General features: G+C 41.2%; 1 protein-coding gene across 3 annotated transcripts in view; it reads right to left on the bottom strand.

Annotated features, from left to right (window-relative positions):
* Positions 1-2,660: 2,660 nt before the first annotated feature.
* Positions 2,661-23,669, bottom strand: part of THRAP3 (thyroid hormone receptor associated protein 3) — a 36,032-nt gene continuing 15,023 nt past the window's right edge. For 2 of the 3 annotated variants that reach the window (XM_007435301.4, XM_088154036.1), the window contains exons 3-12: positions 22,929-23,091; positions 18,844-19,728; positions 14,416-15,165; positions 13,029-13,201; positions 11,316-11,421; positions 9,126-9,210; positions 6,436-6,617; positions 4,891-5,086; positions 4,170-4,325; positions 2,661-3,934 (exon numbers count right to left, since the gene is read on the bottom strand). In XM_007435301.4, coding sequence (XP_007435363.1) covers positions 3,713-3,934; positions 4,170-4,325; positions 4,891-5,086; positions 6,436-6,617; positions 9,126-9,210; positions 11,316-11,421; positions 13,029-13,201; positions 14,416-15,165; positions 18,844-19,728; positions 22,929-23,065 — 2,892 coding nt within the window. In that variant the 5' untranslated portion in view covers positions 23,066-23,091 and the 3' untranslated portion in view covers positions 2,661-3,712. The remainder of the gene's footprint in view (positions 3,935-4,169; positions 4,326-4,890; positions 5,087-6,435; positions 6,618-9,125; positions 9,211-11,315; positions 11,422-13,028; positions 13,202-14,415; positions 15,166-18,843; positions 19,729-22,928; positions 23,092-23,669) is intronic. The other variant, XM_007435303.4, reaches the window with a different exon arrangement.

The following is a 23,669-nucleotide window of genomic DNA, read 5'->3' as shown; positions in this document are numbered from 1 at the left end:
CTAAGTGCAGGACCTTACTTTTCTCTCCACTGAACTGCATCTTGTTGGACAGGGCCCAATGCTCAAGTCTGTCAAGATCCTTCTGAATCTTGAATCTATCTTCCAAAGTGTTGGCAATTCCCCCCAGCTTTGTGTCACCCCCAAATTTGATAGGTGCCCCTTCAATCCCCTCATCTAGGTAACTGATGAAAATGTGGAAGAGCGCTGGGCCCAAGACAGAACCTTGAGGTACCCCATTGCATACTTCCCTCCACGTAGATGTAACTCCAGTGAGGACCACATGCTGAGCGCGGTTGGTCAGCCAACTGCAAATCCATCTGGTAGTGGTACCGTCTATCCCACATTGCTCTATCTTGCCAAGTAGGCTGTGGTCTACTTTATTAAATGCCTTACTAAAACCTAAGTATACTGTATCCACAGCATTTCCTTGGCCCACTAATTTAGTCACTTTATCAAAGAAGGCAGTAAGATTTGTTTGGCATGACATGTTCTTTACAAACCCATGCTGGCTTCTAGTAATCACCTTGTTCATTTCTAGGTGCTCACAAACCCACTGCTTGATTACCTTTTCCAGAATTTTCCCAGGTATCAAGCTGCTTGGTCTGTAGTTTCCTGGATCCAATTTTTTCCTTTTTAAAGATTCGAACTATATCAGCTCTTTTCCAGTCCTCTGGGAATTCCCCTGTGCTCCTTCAGTACCCTGGAGTGTAAACCGTCTGGTCCAGGAGACTTGAACTTGTTCAGAGCAGCTAGGGGTTCTCTAACCAATTCCTTACCTATTTTGACCTGCATTCCTCTTCTGTCTCCTACAGTGCTGCTTTTGATTGAACTATTTTTTGCTTTTGCATAAAGACATGCAAAAAAGGAATTAAGCAGTTCCACCTTCTCCCTGCTGTCACCTTCTTGCCAACTTCTCCCAACCATTTCCTTGACTTTTCTCTTGCTCCTTGCATATCAAAAGAAACATTATTTTTGGCATCTGTTGCAAGTCTTAGCTCATTCTGAGGCTTCCTGACTCGTCCTTGCAGATTCAGGCTACCTGCTGGTATTCTGCTCTAGCTACAAGCCCCCCTTTCCATTTTTTATACTTGTCCTTTTTGTCCCTCACTTGCCAGAGAGCTTTTTGTGCAATGACACTGGTCTCATCAGGTGCCTCGTTTTCCCTTCTCTGTGGTACTGTTTGTTTGGACCTTTATCATCTCGTTTTTCAGAGCTTCCCAAGCATCCTGAACTGGTTTTCCCTCTAGGATTTCCATCCATGGGATCCTTCCTATTCTTTCTTAGTTTGCTGAAGTCAGCTCTCTCAAAATCTAGAACACTAGTCTGAGTTTGTTCAGCTACCTTTGCCTGCATTATGGTGAATCCTAGTATGACCTGGTCACTCTCTCCAAAGTTCCTACAACTTCCACTCCCTCAACCACTTCACCCCTATTAGTAAGTATCAAGTTCAGTATAGCTGACCCTCTAGCTCTCTCCTCCACCTTTTGAATGATAAAGTTGTCATCTCATCTCATAGGTGCAATGCAGTGGAGGAAAATTTGCTACACTGAAAAGTTTGGAGCCAATGTGTTGGACCAAGATGGCAAAGACCCAGGATAAGGTGTTCCCTCACCCCATCAGCCAAGAAACTCACTGGGTGCCTGCAGGCTAGTCTCTCTCTCTCTCAGGCCAGCCCACATCCCAGGGTTGTGGTAGGGATAAAATGAACGGAGATCCTCCCAGAAGTCACCCTGAGATCTTGGGACAGAAATCAAATAAATTATAAAAATAAAACTTGCTAGAAATGTCTCCTCTCCTGCAAAGCAGAAGCCATGAAAGAGGGCAAAGTAATTTAAGGTGAATATGAATAATACTGGATAATATAAGTCAATGTTTGCTTTGATTAGAACCTGGGAGAAGAAAAAATGTAGCTCCTAGAAAACAACAGAGTTGGGCCAGGCCTTCCCACAACCTGAAGGTTTAAAACTTGTACTATGTGATGTCATTCCAAGTTATTCTTTATGACAAGGGCAGTTTCTTGTAAAGATTCCAAAACTGCAAGGACGACAGCTCAGTCACAGCTCTGTGTGTCAGTAGCGGAATTTCAATACCTCACAGAACAATTTACACAAAGCAAAAGCAAATCATGCACACATTTTTACCTAGGCTGAAAAATGCATTTTTCCCCTTCATGCAGCAACTTTGCTTCCTGCTTCCCTCCACCCAAACCTGAGGGAACCCTGGACACACACACAGGCTCTGACCAACACTATTTATTGGAATCAATTGTGTATTCAGGATCCAACTTTTCTGCTCTTTGTGATGGAGTATTCAAACAAACTCCATTTGGCGTTCAAAGCAGTGGGGCCACAGAGCTGCCGTGACAAGAACTGTACGCACACTGAGCTACTCTGCCCAGCTAAGAATTCTAGTTATTAAGGGTTCCTAGTGAAGCAAAGAACCTCATGTCCACCTTCATCCATGTGGAACTTAATTTCCAGTTTGAACAAAAGATGTGATCCATGACAAGCATTTTCCCACTACTTCGGAGGGCTTATTTCCTCCTTTCTTTTTTGTCGTTGTTGTTGAAGACTAATGTTGACCCCGCTCAGTGTAAGAATGCTCACGGGCATGAAACAAAAATGTTAGTACAAAAGCAGGATGAAATGGTATGCACAAAGTTCAGTTCAACATAGTTTTATTTTAACGAGGAGTCAAAACAAGAATTTGCTAAGAACTTGCTCTGCTAAGCAGGAACTGCACCAGTTCCACAAAATGAACTCACAGAGAGGAAAGTGGGGAGCAAAAGGAAACACGGCAAAGCCAGATTCCTGGGGGATTAATTTCTCCATACAGCAATCAGAATCTCTGTTGTGGGCTTGGGAGTATGAATGCTATCTGCCAAGCATCTTTTGAGCACTGCAGATTTAAAGCTAAAAAGAATGAAAAGCCAATTGTCAGCAAGTGGCCATGGCCACCACAGAAGTAAATCGAAACTGCTTTATAAAAAGATTAATACAAGAAGAATCTTCATTTTATTCATGCTACAGGCTTTTTTTAACCTAGTATATTCAGAAGTTTCTTACAAAACTGTGATCCTGAAAACAGTATTCAGTTTGACGTTGAGAAGGAAAAGAGATATGCAAGGAATCTGGATGAACAAATGAAGATGCTAAGATTCAAGAGGAAATATGTAATTTGACAGGGAAAGGAAACTGAATTCCCCAACTGTGCCATGCTATCTTTAAAACTTCAGCAGAAAAGGGAAAAAAAGCGATTCCTTTAAAAGAAATAGTTGTAAATTCAGTTGGGGAAAAGTTCCTGTAAATTAAAAACACTACAGAGTTTGGTCCCAATAGTTTCTATTCAGATGTTTATTCCTTTTTTTCTCTATTCATTATATGTATAATGAATATATATATATGAGAACCATGAAGACCTTTCCAAAATTAACCATTTTAGGGAGTACTGTCAATATATATGCAAACGCTTAAAATAAAGGATTTTTTAAAAAATCCACAAACAGGAAAAAGGAAAACAAAAGAGCGAGACATTACCCATCTCTATCACCACATTTAAAAAAGACAAAAATGATTGCCAAAAATAGTGGGCACAACTCTACCGTCCTCCAGGGTCACTGAGAAATCAAAGAACAGGAAAACATTCAACTAATCAGGATCAATGACACTCCTGGCTGAGAGGCTCTCTGCCCCCCTCGCATCACCGGCGGCTCCTACTCTGCCACGGACGGAAGGACATCCTTGTCTTCTCTGTTCTCGGCCCCACTCTCATCATCCTCGATCTCGCCCTCTTCTCCACTAAACTTGTCATGAGCCCATTTGGGGCTGGTGCTCGATTTTCGATACAGGAAACGTCCCCGGCCTCGGGGGAAGATGCCCCGGCCTCGGCCCCGGGTCGCCCACTTCTCACCACCTTCGCCCTCACGGTCGTCATGCTGAAGGAGAAAAGTCAGCTGGTCACCATGTCCACGAAGATCCCCGCAGCCCACCACATGGCCCCACCCCTGCTTCCCTGTCCTCCTCCGCCCTGTTATGAGAATGGTGGCCTGGCTCTTGTGGGGATCAGCCACAACTCAGTCTGCTTTGCCAAAGGGCCAGGATCACCGAGCCCCACCCGACAGGCAGAGGAGCCACTTCCAAGGGGAAGAGCTGCACCCCAGGCTCACGCACCAAGTAGTACTTCTTGCTCTTGGGTGTATATTCAGGGTCCCAGTCCTCCTCCCGGCCTCGTTTCTGGAAGTCGGTGCTGGTGCCACTGTTGTTGGTGCTGCTGTTGCCAGAAAAGGCGCCCCTTCCCCAGCCACGGCCTCTGGCCCGGAACTGCTGCTAAAGAGGAGGAGGCAAAGCAGGGCTGAATCCCTTCTGCCTATCTGCTCTGGGATGGGAGGGAGGCACTCACAGCAACAGTAAGGAGAGGGAAAGCCTTAAGGAACCATAATCCTTTGCCTCTGAAAAGGATTACAAGGACTGGAGATGGCTCGACTTAATTGTCTGAGGTCACAGACTTTTGATCTGTTCTGCTTTAACTAGATTCACATTAAAAAACCACTTTGGAAAGATCTGTCCACGTTCATGCTCCACTAGAGTCTGGAAATATTTGGACTGATTATTTTCAAGCAGGGGCCTGGAGAGCTCAAAACAGCACACAATCTTAAATCACAGTGTGATAAACCTTTAGGGCCAAAGACTATATTTGGCTACGCAGACTAGAAACCAGGCAGGGCCAGGACAAAATCTAGATTCATTTAATTAAAATGAGTTAAGTGTAGCTAATATGATAACTCTCTGAATTTAATAGTTCCTCCTTTGTCCAACTAAATATTTAAATTTGGTGACAGCTTCTGGAGGGACTTTGCAGGGCATAGGAGATGTACCCTTAAAGGACACTCACAAACGTTCCTCGAGCTCTGCCCCGGTCGCTTGGGCCAGCAAACTCCTTGGTGCCAAGGCGGGACTTGTCAAACCCAGGGGCAGGTGTCTCCTCCCGTTCTTCAGTTTCCTCAGGATAATCCTCTGCCTTATAGGAGCGTGAAGACTGCGAGGATGAAGAGCTCGATCTCGATCTCTCCCGGACACGTCGGTGCTTCCTGAGACCCAAAAGACAGAGGAGAGCTGGGTCAAAGCAGAATTACAGAGATTCAGTACTTCCTTTACTGGAAGGGGGGAGGGGGAAATACCACTCTAAGAATGGACCAGGGCACGCACTGCCCTTTGGGCTGTGGAATGCTGGTGTCTAGAAGGCGCACCTGGGTAGCCACAGCCAACAGAATGACACAGATGCAAATGGCTGCCTCAGTCCCACTCTCTCCCCAAGGGAAAAACTAGTCCCGAAAACAGAATTGCCACTCAGTCAATCCTTCTTCTTCAGCAGCAAGAATACATTTACAGGTGCAAAGGTCCTTATTGACTGCACTCCACAAACAAATTGGCCAATAATTAGGTCTCAGATTTCCCCCCTTTTAAGTGCAGGAATGACAACTGCTTAATCCCAATCTTGGGGAAACTGAGCAAAGAGACGGGGCATCTTTTTTCTTCTTCCTTGTTAACATTTTTATTTTTGTTAGCTGTGAAACTGAAGGAAGTATCTGACTGTTGTCTTTACTACTACTACTGCTGCTGCTACTAATTTATTAAACTTGTATGCCACTAGACTCTCAATGACTATTCAATTTACCATCAAGGAATTGCTGCTGTAGCACAGTCAGGTGCCACTAGAGATAGCCCCACAGACTAGCTTCCCTCAAACGCAGCTCTTCAAAGGTTAAACTCAACTTCTGTATGACTGCAAGGCTGACTCAGTGAAGCAGCTGTTAAAGCAGAAGGCATATTCATTGGGCCAAAGTAACCTGTTACTTCATGACATATCCTTCAATATCAAACTTCTCCAATACATGGAGTGACTGGTTCTCAATTTTAACAGGGAGCAGGAAAACTGATAATTCTCAATATACCTCCACTGTAAAGTCTGCATGAGGCCAAACACTAATCTATCACTCCAGGCCCTTCCTGGACCAATATGTGAACTCTCAAACTGTTCCAAGATGGACCAGGGAGACCATGCTGATAAACCCTCACAACATGACAGAGCTCATCTTCCTTGCTTAATGGGGAACAGAACCAAATTACAAATACTGAGGTCACTTCTGACATTCTGGTTTCCTGAAACTTTTAAGTAAAATTGTTCCTGAAAACCATCCTCCCCCCCCCCCGCCACTCATATGAGGTAGCAGCTAGATCCAACAGAGCAGCCTGTTCAATCTGCATGAAAGAGGGCATCTGCTAGATCACTGTTCCTCTTGACTGAGAAATCCTGGGAATCCAAGTCCACACATCTTTAGGACATGCAGGCTGGGAAAGATCACACCCTCACGAGGAGGGCCCTGCAGACCATGGTTCCAAAAGGGAAGGAAAGAACGACAGCAATACTCTGACATACTTCTTTTTGGAGCCTTTGTGAGGCCTCTCTGTTTTCTCCGCTGATCGTTCTCTCGAATGACTTGAAGGCCTGGAGTCCACAGATTCTCTTGACTTGCCTCGCTTATCTTTCTCCTTATGTTTTTTACGTCTTTCAATGTCAAGGCGCAGGTCCACTGGATCATCTTTGTATTTGCTCTCAGCCTGGAAGGAGAAAAACAGCAAGGACAGGATTTTAAACTGAGCCTTCAACAATTTCTTCACAAATACAGTGTTGATCTTGTTTAGGACAGGAAACCACAAGGACAGCACATGTTAGGTTGCTGTTCACAAACCACATTGTCTGAAAACATGGAAACATCCCCACTCTTTCTGCATTCATTTCTCTCTTGGCCAAAGAACAGAGTACAGAAGGGTCTTGGCCAAGTTATTAACAAGGGAGAGGGAGAGAGAAACTTAGCCAAAGCCTTCTGTGCAACCTCAAATGGCCACAACCACTAAATAAAACCAAGTCTAAAAACCTATCACATATATTTGGCTTCTGAAAGCTTGTCATATGCTGCAGGAAACTGACTTAAAAACAGTAAAATTCCATCCCCTCTACTAAAAAAGGATACTTTTCCCACCCCAAGAACGGGACAGCCTGGCTGTGGATACTGAGAGAAAGGGAAGCATGCAATCCAGCTGCAATCCAGCCTCAGAAGCTTTGCAGAAAAGTTTCACCCAGGGTTGAGAGTAAGAAGGAATTTATATGAAGGAGCAGCCCAAGAAGCAAAGTTCATTTGTCCACTCCCTTTCCAAACACCTAAGCCCCATGAAGATTCTTGCTAAGAATCACTGCTCAAGCTCAGATTTGTGCATTTTAAGCACAAGACTCAGCATCAAGCACAGAAAACAGGCCTGAAACAGCCTCTGCTGATGGAGACCACATGATGGAGGATGTGGCTTGGGCCCAGGAGAGAAAGTCTGGGGCCTGGGCCTCTCGCACAGCTTCACACTCCCATTCACCCAAGGGAACACAAGGTCCTGCTTCAACTACTCAGCAACAGACTATTTTTCTCCTCCCTTTCCCTGTTTCCATCTTGCCCCTTTCCAATCCTACTATTTGGTGATGGGAATATGAATTCTTTGGAACACTGAACTTTGAAAGTACAATAAATATGCAAATAACTGCAGCCAACTATTGCTTCTGAGGAATTATTATTACTAGTATATGTTTACTTAGCACCTGCATAACCTTCAGACACCCTTGGAGATTACTGAGAGAGACTTTCTCCAGAAGAGAAAGAGTGAGAGAAAACACAATGTATTGCAAATTTACCATCCCTTTTCTTAGCATCTTTTAAATGGTGCATCTGGCATGTAATAGCTAGGAACTAGAGAAAATACTGCAGTCAGAAAACTAAATTTCAGGGGCAAAGTAGAGCCTTCATAGGAAGCACTGCAATTATCATCTGAGAAGTCATTTGGATCTGTATAAGTCTCTCTGCTTATTACTGAAACAGCTGATCCACACAGGGTCTTGACCCACTCAGTAGCCTCCCATCTGGCACAAGGCAAGACTTCACAATAAACAGGCCAGAGAAGAGTCCCTTTAACTCAAATGAGAAGCATTAGGAGCTCTCTCTGTTAAAGCAGTACTTACACAAGTCTATAGTACCCTTTCTGGTAAAAATAAAGATAGCTTCAATTATAGCAGAAATTGGCACTGCCTCGTGGGAGAGTTTTATTTGTTCTTCTGCATTCCACAGGTGAAGAACAACCCCTTTGCAGCTCAGAAGACAAAGACGACTTTATCACCACAGTGGAAACTGGTTTGTCACCAAGTATCACCAGCAAAACCCGGAGATGTAGCAATTACTCAATCCATTCCATTTCTCACAGAGCTAAGAAGCTTTTGCTTGCAAATCAGAAGAATGTCCCTATTCATGTGCTCACGTGCACATGCATAGCTTTGCGCTCACCATCAGGGTTCATCTACTGTCTTTCAGAAGCAACAAGTGCGTTTTGATAAACAGAGAACACAGGCATGATAGGAAAGTAAACAGTTTCACAGCATTGTTAAAATTCTTTAAAACAAACTTGCATGAAGGTGAAGAGACAATGCTTAAAGATGAAATACTTTTGTTTAAAAATTATAAATAATAATATTAAAATAAGGGGCTTATTGAAATTTCACTGTGCATATCTTAAAAGGCTTCCAAAAGAGTGTTTTCATTTTCAACAGCATTTTAAAATAAACAGAATTTAACAGGAAATGACACATTAGCAGAAAAAATGTTCTTTGATTTGGCTCATATACAGATTTGATTTAATTTCCTCTTTCTGACATGCATGTCTTTTTGAAAACATGGTTGGAAATATCACGGGTAAGACAAGTGATTTAGTTATACTTACAAGCATCAAAATATCACAAAAAGTCTCTTCCATCATCAAGGTCACTTGTTTCCAAAAATCCACTTTTTGTCTCAAGCTCAACCTCAATTGACTTTGGGGTCATTTACCATATTTCTAACCACTTCACAAAGGTTGTTGATACATTTTTTAATAAAAATTAACCCTTTGTAGTTCATTTTTAGAATTATGCCCATCCTTGAAAGAAAAACACAAACTTAAGTAGAGAGCAAGTTAAATAAAAAAATCATTTTTTAAAAAAACCCAAAGTTCATGCCCAAAGCACACAGATGAGCACAAATAAAAGCATCAGTTCACCTTGTAGCTGGCTTCTTTGGAACTTTTGATCTCCTCTTGTGAGAATCCATGTTTTCTAAAAGAACTTGGAGAAATGTCTATCCTCCTAAACACAGAAAGGCAAACCATGATTAAGCAAGGGCCACAGAAAATCCTTTTTTTTGCCATTCAGATAATGAACAAACCAGATCAGTTTCACCTTCTCATTAATGTTTTGGGGGATTTTAAAGCTTCGATTAAAGTCATCTCAGAGGTAAACAACTCCCAATCCCACTCTTAAAAGCCTGAGATTGTCTTCTTCAGACTATTTTTCAGCAGTTTTAAGGAAGCTGTCTGTCTCTCAGTCTTATTCTCAACCTTAAAGTCCTGAATAAAATAAATGGACCCCATCACCAGTCAATCTGGTGTGCCTCTCCAGGAAGTTGGGAGGTTGTTTAGTTTTAATTACTTGATTTTCAGTGTATTTGGTTTTCTTTGGTTTTAACTGCCTTCTAATGGTTATTCTTCCAACTTTTGTATTTTTAAAATGTTGTGTTTGTGTTTACCATACGCTGATGGATGGCTTTATGAATTTCTAAAAGAAATAATACTCTGGCCCAATGCCTGTGGAGAGTCAGTCCTTCAAGCTCTTTTAAAGGCATCCAGGGTCAGGGCTATACAGATCTCGGGGGGGGGGGGAGATGCTGTTCCAGAGGGCAGGTGCAGCAACAGAGAAGGCACACCAACTGCACCCCAGCGGACATCATTTAATGGATGGGAACTGATGTGTGCCAATCTTATTGGACAGGAAGGCAGACCTGTAGACAGGCGTACCTGCAAATAGCCAGGCCCCATACCATGTAGGCTTTACAGGTGACAACTAGCACCATCAACTGCCCCTGGAAGCCCACGGGCAACCAAGGCAGATTGAGTAGTAGTGGCATCACATGAACATAGAAGGGTAGGCTATGACTGTTTGTGCCACCACATTCTGGATCAGTTGTAGCTTCCAAGTAGTCTTCAAGGGCAGCTCTCTGTAAAGTGCACTGGGGTAATCCACATACAAGATGTCCCACAAGTGACTGAAAACAGCCTTCTAACCCAAGAAAGGGATAAATCTGGTCAAATGTTTTCTTGGCCACAGCAGCTACCACTCCCTGAGCAGGAGCTGTGAGTCCAATTCCCTCAACTCCTTCCCCCAAAACTGTGCACTAGATCCATCTGGGGAACTGCAATTTACCAGCAGCTAGAGTTGGTAAATCCCCAAAGTTGGATGGTCCATTAAGCCACAGCCACTTGGTCTTGCTGGAATGAGATTCAGCCTTATGATGTCTTGTTTGTGATATTTGATTGACTGAACTGCCTGGCATGGGTGGTATACAAATGATTGTAACAAACAAGCAAATAAATATTTGCTGCCTACCCCTGGATGGTATGCCACCTTTTGGGATGCAATCAGGAGACCCCTTGTGGCCTTGGAGAAGCTACCATTGCTAATCCTGAAGTAAGGCAAAGATATGTCCTAACTCTAACCTGTCAGATGAGGGCTGGGGGGAGGGAGCATGTAGGACAGTCAGGTAAAGATACGTCTACCTATACATAATCTTTTCCCCTGGATGTGCTCCTTCAAACAAGCAGTGCTTGCTCCTGAACTTACGAAGCAGCAAATTGGCAGACTGATCTTGCTCAATGGGTAGAATTCTAAGTGAGGACCACAAAAGCTTTCAAAGTCTACATGATTTTAAGCTGTAAATTAAAATCAATACCAGGCATAGAAATTCTTTTGTGTTTTTTCTTTCTCAATATATCTGATGAATGAAAATTTGCTTTAGAAATTATTTCAAAGGAGAAGGGAATTTCAGAGAATTTTTCATAGGGTATGCTTGGACTTCTTCAGTTACAAGTTGGCTGAATGCTATATATGAATGCTGTATATGTCACTAAATGGTCCTCTCTCCAGCAATCTGCAATCTCCCTGGTTTCCCATGCTGCCATTAAACCCCAAGATCTCCTGATAATTTTTCTTTTTCTGTAGAAACCCAGAGAAATCATACACCCAATTCTGCACATTTCAAAAGCCATTTGTGTCCAGCTCTAATTCAAGCCTTAAACCCCTGAAATCTCTCTTCCTCTGTGCTATGGTTATATTCTAAGGCACACACTCCACTTCAGCGTAAGACACTCTGTTCTCCCACTTGACCAAACTGTACTTTCATGCCAAGCACCGCTCACCTGTGGATTTCAGGGCTTTTGTTCTTAGCCGACTCCTGCTCTGCCCGCTTTAGGTATTTTGTAAAGCGCTCATTCAGCGTCATTCCTGAAGACCCAAAGTGATGCTCTGTTGATTTGCGATGAGGAAACACCATATTGTTAATATTGTATATAGACTTTAGGACAAGATAAAAGTGGGCTCTGCAACAGATTCAAGAAGCAAACAGTAGAGAGGTGAAGAGGGGGTGAAGACAGGAAGAGGAGAGGATCCATCTCATTGCTTAGAAGTATAAAGGTCTTTTAACTGGAAGCTATTCTGACAGTAAAGTCATCTGATGCTATTAAGCATGAAGTAGAGCAGGAGTCTCCTGAATAATTATCCCATGCCAGTCTTCACTTTCTTAACTATCCTGCTCCTAGACTGCTTTTTTCTTCCAGATATTCAGACATTTTAATCAATTTTTTCACTGCTTAGATGGAGGCGGGCAAGAAGAACAAGAAATGGAAAGGACAGGAAGGTACAGAACATTCCAAGCCATACGTGGAGAACTTTTTTATTCTCTTGCCTCAGAAAAGGGCAGCTACTTCATAGGGCTCTAGTCCGGTAGCTATTCTTTCCAGGCAGCCTACTCCCCCCATGAATTATTTGTGTTTCCTAACGAGGCTGTTGCAATCCAACAGCAGGGCTTTAGAATCCTGCAGTGTGCATCTCCAGGGCTCACTACAGCACTACACACACATTCCCAAAGAGAGGATTTAGGCATTCAGTCATCAGTAAAGATACATGGGGTGACTTTTCTTTCTTCTCCTTGTGACAAAATTTTTACCAATCATTCACAAAGGTAACTCATGTTACAGTAACTCATGTCTAGGGATGTGTAGCTGTTTAGATCTAGGGTAGGCACACTCACTGTACCTGTCAGTACCACACAGCCACCACATGGGTCCAGCAAAAGGCATAGCTTAAGGAGCCTCTGACGCTAGATCCAAAACACTTTCCCACTTTGAATGCAAATAGCTGCACTTTACTGCCTCAAAGCTAGACTGCTACAATGCACTTTATATGGGGCAGCCTTTGAAGACTGAGAAACTTCAATTGGCGCAAAAGGTGGTTGCCTGCAGGCTGGCAGGTGAGAGCTGTGGACAGCTATATAACCCTGCTTTTATAGATGCTGCATTGGCTTCCTGAAGGTTTATGGGTACAGTTCAAAATACTGGTTTTAACCTACAAGCCTTTTACAACTTGGTTCCCAGGTATTCTTTACCTCTTCCAAATAGAACTGTACAATTCTATGTGCTCATCTCAGGAGTGATCCTTAAAACTCCCTCGTCTGAGAGGTTGGGAGGCAGAGCCAGTGATCCCCCACTGCAGCCTTTCCCCTTGGAATAGCCTCTCCCCACAGTTTGGAAGATGAGCCAAACAAATTTAGCTGAAACTGAACCAAAATGTAACTACAGCTAAGATGTAAAATAGAGAAATGATTATTCCAGAATCTTTCAAAGACACTTCTTATAAACTCATGGAGTTGGAATGGACCTAAGTGGTCATCAAGTCCAGTCCCCTGCCCATAGTAGAATTCACTGCACCATCTCCCCTTGTGGAAAAGCTCCCCAATTTGCTCTATAGAAAAGAAACGCACAGAACTCTGTACTGATTTCTAAGAAAACAGCAGTGCCAACATGGTTCACAAAGCAGCAGCAGCACCTTGTCACCAGCCTTTTCAGGAAACTCACCTTTCACGTGATGAACAATGGTGACTATATGCTGAGCAAAGAGCTCAGAGGGACTCCGCTGAGACTGGGCTGACTGGATGTGATGGAAAATGGAACGGAACTCCTGTTCCTTCTTATTGCTGTGCACCAAATCACGACATAACTTGCGCTCCTGTGCCAAAATCCCACTTGGGCTGTAAAAACACATGCAAAAGAACATGTATTAATGGTTATAGCTGCCACAGAAGACCATTTCCAGGCTAGAAATCATGATGAAAAATGTGGCATCCTAAAAACATAGAGATTATGGTGCATTATAAGCTTTTGTGCCTTACTCTTCTGATGTTCTCTCTTCAAATCTAGATCCATACTAACATTCTTTTTCTTGCACCCCAGCTTCAAGAAGAGAGGAATGAGAAACACCTTCATTTCACAGCCCTCAGGGACAAAATGCTGCCCACCCAGCCATTAAACTAATGCCATAAGAAATGTTTCAGCACGGGGGGGTAGGGGGGAGACAGCAAACGCTGTACTGCTTTGGTATAAAAAGGCAACTTAAGCAGGAGTCATTATATGAAGAAAAGAACCCAGAGTGGGTGCCTGAAATGGTGCCATGTACTTGTGTCTAAGCACAGGCTTAAAAGGGGCTTTTGGTCATGCTTAACAAGTGAGATTTGAGGCTCCATTTTCCCTAACAGGGAGGGGAATGGGAGTTCTGCACCAACAGCTGCACAACTGCATCTGAATTAACCTGGATAAAAATAGCATTATTAATTAGGGAGAAGGGTCAGATTTCAGGAGAGATCTCATATGCACTGTTTCCTTTTTTATGTAGCTGCATAATTTACCTATATTTACACCAAGTGTGGTTTTGTGCCGAGCCTGGGCCTCTGGGTGTCTGACAGAGCCCATCTCCTGGCTATGTGTTTTATTTTTTTTATATTTCATGTGTTTTATTTATTTTATTGCAAGCCGCCTACAGGGAGATGGGTGGCTATATAAATCAAATAAAAATAACCACCCTTCAGCAGGGGTCTTTTGAGTTTTCATTCTAAGAAGAGTAAACGCAACTTTTCTGCACAACTTTTCCTGGGCTGAGGGTCACACTTCACTTTTGATTGTGTGCTAGAAGAGCACTCTAGGACACCTGCCCCCCATTTGTTATTTTGAGTTAGTAATTTAGTTAATAATACCTTCTTTACAAAGCATCTGGTATTCATGTTTAGTAACCAGTGCAAGTATTATGCTCTATAAATAGAATTTTGGGCATATTTTTCAAATGGCTCCTGGTTTATCCTTGCCACTGAGAAGGGGACTAGAGTAGGCAGCCATATTGCCACAACCTCCCTCTCCTCTCCTCTCCTCTGCTCTGCTCTCCTCATGAAGCAAGATACACTGAGCCCCTCACCGAGCAAGATCCTCATCAAAAGAATCCATTCGAAGATTGACTTGGGTTTCACGAGTAATGGAAAAGGAGGATTTGCCAGTGGCCAAGCCCTCTCCCCGCATGCTCGGCTTCTCTCTGCTGTCTGTGGCCTTTCGGGGTGGGGGAGAAGATGCAATTTTTTCCTGGCCTGCTTTGTACGTGGTCACTCGGAAATTCTTCTCCGGAACAAATCCTCGGTGTCCAGCTTCTGCTCTCTTGGCAGCCTGCCTCTCCTCTTTCTTAGATGGCTCAGCATAGGACTCCTCCCCCATCTCTTCAGCTTTTCTCTGCTTCTCTTTGGCTGCAGGTAAATAGACCAGGCCTTCCCATTTGCCTGCCCGATCTTCTTCCTGGTTTTTGCTGGAAGCAGATACTGTCTTCAGAAACTTGGGCTCCTCGTCCTCATCCTCATCAAAATTGGATTCCTTCCGCCCTTTGCTCTTAACTTTCTTTTCTGGCTCATCTGCCTCATCTTTGCCATAGTGAGTCTCCTTGTGGAACTCAGCCATTTTCTTCTCAAAATCATCTCGGAGCTTATAGCGCTTAGGGGACTGATTTCCACGATACAACTTTTCTGTGTCAGCTTTAGAGGCATAAGGATCCAATTTTGTTTTACCATCCACTAATCCCATCTCGGAAAAGCTTCCCTTCTCTTTCATTTTTTCCTTTTCTACATTCGTCAGTTTCTGCTCTTTATCTTTCCCATTCTCTGCTTTTTGTTCTTCCAGGTACCTATGAGTAAAGAGAGGGACATTTCAGGCAGAGTTATCCTGAAAGGTCTAATCAAGCCATTTGGAAAGAACCCTGTTTCACTGATATATGGCTCATATTTTGTTTAGCTTCTTTTGCACCATTTAATGTTTAGATAAACAGTAGGTCACAGAACCTGGGCACAAAGACCTTAGCAAACCAATAAAATGGCAACCTTTCTAGAACCTTTTTGCCACAGCTAAAAGGCAGAAAATATGTAAAAGATCTTACCCAACCTGTGTATTCACTTACAAACCTGTTTCTGAAGAATTAACCCATCAACATTTTCACTTTGGACTGCTGTACTTTTAAGTAACACACAATGGAAATAAAAGGCTCAAAAGCTACTTCAAATATTTGAAGGCATGTCTCCTATGGAAGCTATAGACAATTCAAAACACAAATAAAAGCAAAAAGGTTAATGGGGAAAATACTTATGTGGCTGGGAGGAAATGAACATTTATCAAGAATGGCAACGTTCAACTAGATCTGATGGTTTAGTTTGACACCAGTCATTATTGCATCTAGCTCTAAAAAACAGTTTAACTAATATACAACTAGAGGTGGATTTCAAAACAGCTGCAGTGCTGCAATACCACTTTCCCTCTGTATTGAATGGGCTTTTAGAGGCGTGTGTAGTTAACAAGATCAACTAAAATTAACATCCATATTATTAATTGGTCTTTGGGATTACATAGCATGGCTGTTATTTTAAAAACATGCAAGTAATGTTCCTGCCCAAGGTATATATCACAACTGTCACCTTTATTATTTAATTTTCACTGGATATACAAGTTGAATTTTCAACAGCTGTTGATACTTGCTGAAGTGGAGCCCAAGAATGAATTCCAGAGGATGACAAATACTGTGTACATTCTTTCAAATATCTTGCCAAATGTTTCTGAAAGCGTGACCAGAAAAGATTCTGCTCCTGAAATATGATTCTAGCAATATTCTGAAATCTGACTTACACTACCTTATTTACAATAATGGATGCTTAAACATGCAACACTGTTAAAAATCTAAATTGTGCATTCAGAAATTCAACACAATTCTCTCCCTTGTTTTAAAAATTATTGAGGAAATCATTTTCTACATTGTTTATAATACAAAAAAAAGAAAAATCAAAATAACATCATGTCTGCAGATTTCTGTTCAAACCGAGATCAATCTCCTCCCTAAATTATATAACACAGGAATGCTCTAACAACATTCCTATGTTATGTAATTTTTAACAACTCTTTTGTATCCATGTATCAGGGATTATTTAGTTTAAGCCATTTTAGAACTCTCTCAGAAAAGAAAAATCTAAGTTTAAAATATATGCATCTATGGTAAACTGAGGAAATATATTCCTGCTATTCTCCGTTTTATGAACACAAGCCATCCGTCCATTCAAATTTGACTCCACGTTAGGACAAAATTTGGTGTTGCCTCTTAGCAAAAAATAAACAATTAAATAAATAAATAAAAAACAATGGCTCTGTAAGCAACCCCTGATGCAGCTCTACTGATATTCCAGCAAGGTCTAAAAATCAGCTTTTCTTGCTAAGAATGCAAGAATTTCCCTCCTGGACAGTAGTGGCTTAATTCTGTATTATGCCTAGAATTAATGGCCACACAACTGTCTGCAGAGATTCATCAGGAGTATTTAACAACATATAATCCTAATGGCTCCTGCCACTTGGTCATCAGAGATGAGGAAAAGTTTAGACCAGCAGCAATAATAATTGCTGCATTGTGCAATTTATCTTCTAAATCATTATCTAATCCTTTTTAAAGTAAGTTATTTCATTATATGTTTTGGGAAAATATACCTTCATACATACCTACCAGTAATTAGTTAAATGGCAGCTATGCCCTGCCACTCAATCCCCAACAATGAAAGGGGAAAATGGACGGGTTAATTCTTCCTAAATTTGTGCTGTCTAGAATTTGGTGCCATTTCTCTTCAGGACTCAACCCTACTGGATCATAGAGCCTTTTCAGACTGATACACATTAGGGATTTAAAACCTTCAGGAAAGCTCAACAAGCATCCTTATGAACTGCCTTCTATTCTTGGTTAAAAAACTGTCCAATTCTAAAAATACCGACAACTGAGAAAGGGCTAAAACTTTTGCATTTTTGTGCTAAAAATTCATGTTTTTACTTTTAAAATATATACCCCTTCAGTGATGTAAGAATGTTTTCTAGTGCTTTATTTTTTCTAGAGAAATGTTTTCAATTTCAGAATGCTAAACCTGAAGTTAAATGTATAATAATGAACCTCGGCAAGCCTTGGAATTATGCGCATTCCCTCTGGCACTGCTTCCAAGAAATTCAGAAGCTTTTGCTTCTCTTTTCAGTTAACCATGCTTCGCTTCATTATGTCTGAAAAAATTGTGGTTAACCTTAATTAGGTTTAGTGACAGTACACATCAGGTTATAGTTCATGAGATAATTTGGTTTTCACTAGCCACTCTAATCCATAATTTGCACTGGATAATGCCATGAACTGTGGCATTAAACAGAACAAATGATTCTGTTTAATCTAAAACAGAAGCTTAATGTCGCCAAGACAAGGATGTAAAAAAATGCATGGCTGGAGGTTCTTACACCCAATCTACTTAACATGAGCACAGGTGAACTGGCTCATTTCAATTAGTCTGGACAATACCACAGGTGTGGGTTGCACTGAAAAGGATGGATTTCAGGTTTCCCTAGTTCCACTATTCACAATTTATATTGTATCCAAACTAGGGAACTTGTTAGTTCATTCAGGCAAAGACCAAATGCCAATTTTAAGCTGGCTTTTTGCTAGGTATGCTGTAATAAATACTCCATGCATCTGGACATAATAGGCAACTGGTGAGTTTAAAACCAAAGTTTTACGAAGGGAAACTACAGAAACCCAAGCTCAGTCATGTTGGGCTGTTTCAGACATAATCCTGGAAAATGCACAAAAAAGTGAATTGTGGAATGAATCCAATCCAAAATCAAAATTGTACTTCTTTTCAGGTGACTATTTTTCAGACCATACTTATTCTGATTTATACACATCAGTAAAATCAGAATGCTAACCACTTGAAGATTTATCTCCTAATTTCCTTATGTAAAAGTTTTGAAATATTTGTAAATATTAATTTTGAGTAACACTTTGAATCTGGAGCGTGACATTACTCACATTCAATTAATTTTTTAACCAACGCCCCTGCCCCAGAGTCACCTTGTGTGAGATGGGCAGCTATATAAATCTAATAAACAAACAAACAACAAATTTATATGAACCATGCTATTTAAAACTGTACCAAGTACATTCAGGCAGTGGAATATTTTCCCCAAATGCATTATCTTTGCCTGTTTTATTTCTTCTAATTTAATTTTGTTATTTTTTTCATCAAGTGGATTGGATCCAAACTAAGCCTAGTTTAGGTAAGTTTATTAAAATAATATAAAGTTTGTGAATATAAATGATAATTTAAACCTCACTGATTTCAGTGGAACGAATAGCAGCCAATTTAGTCTAGGTCCAGTTCCATGCAAATTGTAAGTATCTAAGAGCAACTTATTCCATAGCCACATTGGAAAAAGGGCAACCATTCAATTAACCCAAATTATGCATACAGCTTCCAACCAAAATATAAACAATTAATCAATTCCAGGAATCAAGACCACTTGCCTCTTGGAGAAGGCTGCCCCTATTTCCTCCTTCTGAGATGTCCCATAAATGGAACTGATTGTTGTGGGGCTTTTGCATACTGGGCTCTTCCTCGTTGGGCTCAGGCTCGCTAAACTATGCTCAAACTGATGTGAGCCTGCCTGAAAGGAGCTGCCGCTCTGCAGAGCTGAGCCCAGCTGGGAAGGGTTGGAAGATGTGGGACTGGGCTTCTGAAGCGGGCTTGGCCTGGGGGAACGACGTCTGACTACAACTGACTGGAGAGGGCTCTTTAGCGCTGGACTACGCTCTTTTGGACTCAACTCAGTCACGGCAGAAGCCCTTGAGGCTGCACTTGTGCCGTAAGTGCCCACATCTTGCCAGGGTTTTGACCCTTCTGAAGACTTGACATCCTGGGCAGTTCCTCCTGAAAAGGGCTGTTCCTTGGAGTCATCCCCTTGGTTGTCCCCAGCACCTTGGGACCCCCGAGCATCCTTAGAAGATTTCTTTTCCTTTAATGACCAACGTTTGGAGGACTCAGCTCTGCTGTGATTAGAAGATGACCTAGATGATGAAGACCTTCTTGATCGATCAGATGATGATTTGTCAGAGTTTCGAGAGTGACTTCGAGATCTTGGAGATGGAGACCTCCTCTTTGGTGACCGAGAACGTGAACGCCCCCTTCGCGGGCTGTATGTTTGGCGGTAGTTTTGCCAATTGGACCTGTAATTTCCATAACCGCCTCGATTATATTGGCCCCACGGGTAGAATCCTCTATTCCTTCCACGGAAGTAATAGGGTCTCCGATATCCTCTGTTATGACCTCGAAAATCCCGATTCTGGTATACTCGTTGATGGTTCCTCTCTCTGTTGTGAGATGGAGAATATGATCTTGAACGGGACCTAGAACTGAGAAGCGGGAAAAAAGATATTTGGTAAATATGCATAGTACTTCTGACTGCAATTCAAAAATTTACTCCTACTTGCATGACAGGATAAGGTTTCCCTTTCCAGTATCTTGGAATTGTTTAAATCCTCTCTTTACTAAAAAGCTACCATTAAATAATGCAATTAGAAGAAGAAATTAGCTACTGCAGTTGCTTCAATTTTCCTACAAGAACATTACTAAGACACACAGGCACTAAAAAAGAGGCAGTCACTTCCAGCATCTATCTTTGTAGGGAGTAGGGAGATAACCTTGAAAAAGGAATGGAAGAATGGTTAAATAAACATGAGTTTGGCTCTAGGAAAGAACAAGGAATGAGAAAGAAACTCAAGATAACCCTTGCCTTGATTCATTCTTGAGTGGGCAGAGGGCAACTCCGTCAGGCTTTCAAGGTTCTATTATTATACCCTACAAGAGAATTCCAGTAATTCTTGTGGTGTCTCTTTCCTGACCTAGCCTACCTCAAAGGACTGACAATCATCTAAAACTCTTGTTGTGATAGAGAACAAACCTGGCACAGAATTAATTAAATCTGTAAATTAAAACCTGAAAACAGAAAAATTACACTTAAGAAATGAACAGAAGTGAGTTTGATCTATATTGCTGTAATAAAAAAAAAATTGAAACCTGCCATAAGCTGAATAAAGCCTCCTCTGTTTTTTAAGCAACAAGTTATGAAAGCTGATGTGTATGTTAGAAAGGTTATCCAGGAAAAGCATATAACACAGGAGGGGCACTCTGTGACATGTGTAATTTTTGAGAAAGCCCCCTTTATTTTGCTAAAAAATGTATGGCTAATATCACCTGAAAAAAAAAAATAGTTAGAGTGCCAAGGCTAGGAGTGGGGAAACCCAGATCCTGACTTCAGACTTCACACATACTCAGCCTAATATACCTCACAGGATTGTTGCAGGGATTTAATTTTTTTTTATTTATTACATTTATATGGCTACCCATCTCACATATGTGATTCTGGGCAGGACACACAGTTCAAACAAAACAATTAAAACAAAGCCATTAAAAACTATTAAAAATTATATTAAAAAGGATCATGTGAGAACTAGCACAACTAACCATGTATGCTGCTTTGAGATCACTGGCAGCAAAAAAACCAAAAACCTTAAAAATCCCAATGACTACTCATAAAAAGGTGTATTTAGTGGAAAAGCAAATCTTCCTACCAGAAGGCACCCACACTGCATCTCCCAGGTGAAGACCAAGGGGAGAAGAGACAGATTGCAACTCAGATCATGGAGAGCCACTGCAAATCAGAGCTCCTCATCTAACCTAAGGTTGTTATTAAAAAAGTTATGCTGGTGAGAAACTAAAAGGGAAAACAAAGCCAAGTGAAAATAGATTTTAAAATAGGATTGGCAATGTTAGCAGGCCACTATCGCCCAGTACAGATCAACATGAAAAGACACTGTTGTATAGCAACACAATGCAGCCTTCTTCCCTGATAAAAAAAGGAAACAGAGCGACTTACCTGGGATACTGTCTCATTCGCAAACAGTTCCAGGAACATAAGAAAGAAGAAACAGACACATAGCCTAATGCAGGCACTGAAAGCGAGCCAATTAACAGTGTTCTAAAAGAACTAACTAGCCTACATAAGAGCCAGTCCCCAAGCGGTTACTACATGTTAACAATTATTGTTGAGGACCAATTGCCTGGAAGCTGTTCGCAAAAAATCATTTTAAAAGGCACAATAACATGAAATGCAGCCAAGGTTGTACAGCAGTAAAGAAGAGAGGTTTGGCCTAAGTAATCAGCAATAAGGTTTAAAACCACATGAGCTCAGATCACTCCACAAAGTTAGGGCAGAATGAAAAGAGAGGCAAAACAACTGACTCATATAATGACTGACAAGCTGAAGAAAAGATAAACTCTCCAGAGAGAGATACAAATACAATCTAGGCCACTTCTCCCAAACGAGTCACTGAAAGCAACCAGCTGCTACAGCTTTTTCCCTCTGACAAAGGATTATGATTTGTAGCCCTTATCCTGAAGAAATGAAGCCTACCTCTGAGAGATCACTAAATTTCTCCCAGATGTTTGTACACACCAGCTTCTTCCATTTTGCTTCTTTCATCAAGTCATTCACAAAACTAAAATTTCTCCAACAGGTTTCCACATCCAGGGACATTTCGCACATGGAGCCTGTCTTCCATTTGCTTTTCTGAATAGAGCTGCATATTCCCAGCCTTAGGCAGATGTTCCTAATTCTTTTGCCCTCTGGAAGGAAAGCCCTTCAGTTTCCACTGTCTTCTCCTTCTCCCCTCTCACTGCATAATACAGTTGCTTTTCTGTGTGTTTCTTTCAAAAACTACATTCTAATTATTAGCAATTCCTTGTACTTATAGCTTAACAAAACACAGAATATTTTCAATTATTTAAACTTGTAACTAATACAACAGGTAGCCAAGAAAAAGAAATCCGTTTGGAGACTAAATGATTTCTGAAAAGCAGGACAACCCCATAAACAGGCAAGGCATGTCACTAAGCAGCTATCTGGGATTATCTGAACAATTGTTTGTTTTTATTTAAGAGTCCAAGCTTCAATAAGGAACCAGAAAAGCACACAAAAAATTATCTCTTGCTCTTTGGAATTTGGTTACCAGCAACACCACAATATTCAGATCAGGCAGTTGAAATTACCAGCTTTCTATCTGGTATTAAACTCTTTTGTACTTACAGGGTCTTAAAAAGTAACTGCACAGTTAAAAGGTGAAGATTTGGAAGGGACATTTTACACATATCTAGTCTTTACTCTTGAACAAGAGAAAGGAACTAATCATAAAAAAAAATTTAAGCAGATCTTATTCTGTCTGTCAATTTACAGAACAGGAAATGTTTTCCTATAATTTATAGCATTCCTCAACAACAAAAGAACAAGAAAAGCAAACCAGTTGCTCTAAATACTTGCCAGTGGCCAAAATCTACTCAAGATCTCAAAAGAATCCTCCCCTAAATACAGAAAGCACAAGGTTTTAATGAAGTATTCTTTTCATAACTGATCAATAATCGTTTTGATAACGTTATCAAAATAGAACTCTCTGACAAGCAATTGTAATATGGCAGACATTCTTTTCAAGTGGGGTCCTGGAGGTGAAGCATTTGTGCACAAAAACCTCTCCATCAGAGGCAACCCCAAAACACTTACCTGAGCCTTCGTTTCCTTGATCGTGAAACTGATCTGGACCGGGACCGAGATTTTGAGAAAGACCGAGACCGAGACCGAGACCCAGATCTTGAACGAGAGGAACGGGACCCTGATTTTGATTTATTTGTTTTTGACATCTCTGATAAATCCTTTCACTTTAAGTCTGTCAACAGAGAGAGAGAAAGAAGGTTTAAACAAGATCAACTGCTGTCCCACTGCAATAAGGAAAAATATGTTTACTGAATAATTTCTAAAAGGAGAGAAGATCAACACTAGAATCACACAAGCTTTGAGAATTCTTTTAATAAAATTTCAAGCCTGCTAGCGTTTTAGGTGTAAGAACTAATCACGTTTGTCAGTTCCCCAAGTCCTTACTGTAAACTGTTAACAAGGAAGCTGCAACAGTCACCATCTGTCTCTTCTACACTTAACAAATGAACTACAGCTCAGGAAGAGATGTTGACTCTGAGAAGCACTGGTGGTAGCAAACCAAGTTATACGCTTATCACAATCAAGCAGCCTCAAGGGACTCCTGCTGTAGCCAAAGTAAACCAGAAATCTATCCAGGTATTTCAGGGTTTCAAATGTTGGTTACAGAAAATAAGTTTCTTGTCAGCATCTAATGTTTTTTGAAGAATTACATTTTTTTACAAGAAAATAACTTTGCTATATCTAATATTGTATATTATATATATATATATAATACTTTTACTTCCAGCCAAATTTTTATTATTTAAAATC

This window comes from Python bivittatus, unplaced genomic scaffold, assembly GCF_059951505.1.
Source record: "Python bivittatus isolate LINGU-HERP-01145 unplaced genomic scaffold, Pbiv_v1 ctg000040_np1212, whole genome shotgun sequence".
In the NCBI taxonomy this organism is placed as follows: Eukaryota; Metazoa; Chordata; class Lepidosauria; order Squamata; family Pythonidae; genus Python; species Python bivittatus.
Note: the sequence above shows the minus strand (reverse complement) of the source record. Positions and strands in the feature narration are given on the sequence as shown.